At 57.9% G+C, this 2,709-nt stretch overlaps 1 protein-coding gene across 1 annotated transcript; it reads left to right on the plus strand.

Annotated features, from left to right (window-relative positions):
• Nucleotides 1-687: 687 nt before the first annotated feature.
• On the plus strand, nt 688-2,188 carry LOC109741253 (probable carboxylesterase 18). Its single transcript, XM_020300330.4, has one exon. The coding sequence runs from the start codon at nt 971-973 to the stop codon at nt 1,994-1,996; it is 1,026 nt and encodes a 341-aa protein (XP_020155919.1). The 5' UTR covers nt 688-970; the 3' UTR covers nt 1,997-2,188.
• Nucleotides 2,189-2,709: the final 521 nt, after the last annotated feature.

Raw genomic sequence — 2,709 nt, forward strand, 5'->3', positions numbered from 1 at the left:
CCACTCGGATCTTTTGAGCTGTCTTATGCTTAGCTGGAGCCCTAGATATTTGCACGGGAAAGAGATAATCTTCCAAGGTAGCGCCGACTTAACAAGCTTCTCATCCTCGTCCTCCGCACGTATCATGATTGCCGCAGATTTGGTAAAATTCACTTTAAGCCCGGATGCCACTCCGAAGATGGTGAGAATTTCCTTAATGAACAGAAGGTTTGGCCATGTGGGTTAACCCTCGTTGGCATTTTTTTTATAGAAAAACCCAGCTGCTTAATCAACGGATCGAAGCCCCGTCCTCTAATTAAAAAAGTAGGCTATAGTTTAAATGGAGACAGCGCGTGAGTTGGACCGATGTCAGTAACCGTATCGCGCACCATTATCGTTTCCCTTGCAGCGGGGCAGCCGCCCAAGGCAGGACACCACATTCGTGTGCGTTCGAGAGGCAGTACCCGGCACGAGTTGTTGAAGACCATAACTTCTCGGTGCAGGACTCTGTTGCACCGTTCTTCGCCCAATCCCATGAGGCCACGACTCCATTACTGCCACTACGATAGTACTACTACTATAGTACGAGTAGCAAAACTGTTCTTCTTTCGTCTCACAGCAAGAACGTGATTAATGGTGAAGCACGCAATTGCGGCTGGCTAAGCTGCCTGCCATCCAATTAGAAAGAGGTTAAGCCACTGCCAAACCCGCCGGCGAAGTTAAAGGCTCCGGCAGATCGCATCGCAGCGGTTGCCAACGTCGCCGGCGAACCACGGGTACCTCGACAAAGGAACATGGTCATCATAAATTACTCCGCTGGAAGCTGAAACCCCGGTCCATTGACAGGCCGACCCTCTTACGCATGCTCCGACTGGTTGGTGACTAAAATTCTCTCTAATAACCAACCACCATAAATACCACCAGAGCTCACGCATCGGCATCTCGCCGCCCCCTCTCGGTCCAACTCGAAACAACGCACGCGAACGCAGCCATGGCGGATTTGAAGGCTCCGGCCAAGGCGAGGAGGCTGGCACCGCCCATGTCGTGGCGGACGCGCCTGTCAATCTTCGCCGCCGGTTACCTCACCGACGCCACCTGCCGCGCTGACGGCACAATCAACCGCCGCCTGCTCACCTACCTCGACCCCGGCGTCCCGCCCTCCGCCGCCCCGCGCAACGGCGTCTCCTCCCGCGACATCGACGTCGACGCCGCGATCCCGCTCCGGGCCCGCCTCTTCCACCCCGTGGGCCTGCCCGGCCCGCTCCCGGTTGTCCTGTTCTTCCACGGCGGCGGGTTCGCCTACCTCTCCGCGGCCTCCCTCGCCTACGATGCCGCGTGCCGCCGCATCGCCAGGTACTGCGGCGCGGCCGTGCTGTCGGTCGACTACCGCCGCTCTCCGGAGCACCGGTTCCCGGCGGCGTACGACGACGGGTTCTCCGCGCTCCGCTTCCTCGACGACCCCAACAAGCACCCCGCCGACGTCGCGCCCCTCGACGTCTCCCGCTGCTTCGTCGCCGGGGACAGCGCAGGCGCCAACATCGCCCACCACGTCGCCCGCCGCTACGCCATGTCCTCCCCGTCCTTCGCCAACGTCCGGATCTCCGGCCTCATCGCCATCCAGCCCTTCTTCGGCGGCGAGGAGCGGACCCCCTCCGAGCTCCAGCTGGAGGGCGCGCCCATCGTGTCCATCTCCCGCTGCGACTGGATGTGGCGCGCCTTCCTCCCGCCCGGTGCCGACCGGACGCACGAGGCCGCGCACGCGGCGTCCCCTGCGGCCGCGGCCGGCATCGACTCCCCGGCGTTCCCGCCGGCGGTGGTGGTTGTCGGCGGGTACGACCCGCTCCAGGATTGGCAGCGGCGGTACTGCGAGATGCTGACCTCCAAGGGAAAGGAGGTGCGGGTGCTGGAGTACCCCGAAGCCATCCACGCCTTTTATGTCTTCCCGGAGTTCGCCGAGTCCAAGGACCTCATGCTGAGGATCAAGGAGTTCGTCGCCGGGAGCGACGGCAGCAAGTGAGCAGCTCGCGCCAGTATCTTCAGTGTCAGTGTTTGCGTGTGTGGTCGGAATTAGGAGAAGAGGATTGGGTGTGCTGGCATGACGTATCTGGACGAGAGTACTCGTAGTGAACTACTGTAGTAGGGAAGTACGGATGACGACGTGTAAGAAGTGTTATTCTTACTAAATGACCCTCGAGAATCTTATTTCGCACACAGACCCCCCCCCCCCCCCCCCCCCCCCCCAAAAAAAAACTTATTTCGTCGCCTTGTCCTTCCTCGGGTCGTGTACCGCCAGACGCATAACTTGCACGTGAAAGGCACCATAAAAGGAGTCGCTTTTGACCGCGGCCGACCTCAGATTGTTCAATGTTTGTTCTGCACAGGTATAAGCCTATTACTACGACGTGTTATTTACAGTTAAACCGCGGATACTGAGTCGGTGAATTTTCACTTGGAGGATAGAGGCTTGATCATAAGGCGATTTAATCACGTACTTTACCCGTTCGTTTGTCACTATTAGCCGGAGTGTCCACGATACGTTGAGCTCCAAGCATAGGACATGTACGACGCCTAGTGATTGGACGTGAAAGGTTAGCCGCCTAGTGATTGGGCGTGAAAGGTTAATCGAATGCTCTCAGGATAGAGAAACATACGCCTTATAAGTAGGCGCGAATAACTAGGCAAGAAGGCAACAAGAATATAACTTTAGGCTGACAACTCCACTTTCACTTT

The sequence above is a fragment of the Aegilops tauschii genome, chromosome 4, assembly GCF_002575655.3.
Source record: "Aegilops tauschii subsp. strangulata cultivar AL8/78 chromosome 4, Aet v6.0, whole genome shotgun sequence".
In the NCBI taxonomy this organism is placed as follows: Eukaryota; Viridiplantae; Streptophyta; class Magnoliopsida; order Poales; family Poaceae; genus Aegilops; species Aegilops tauschii.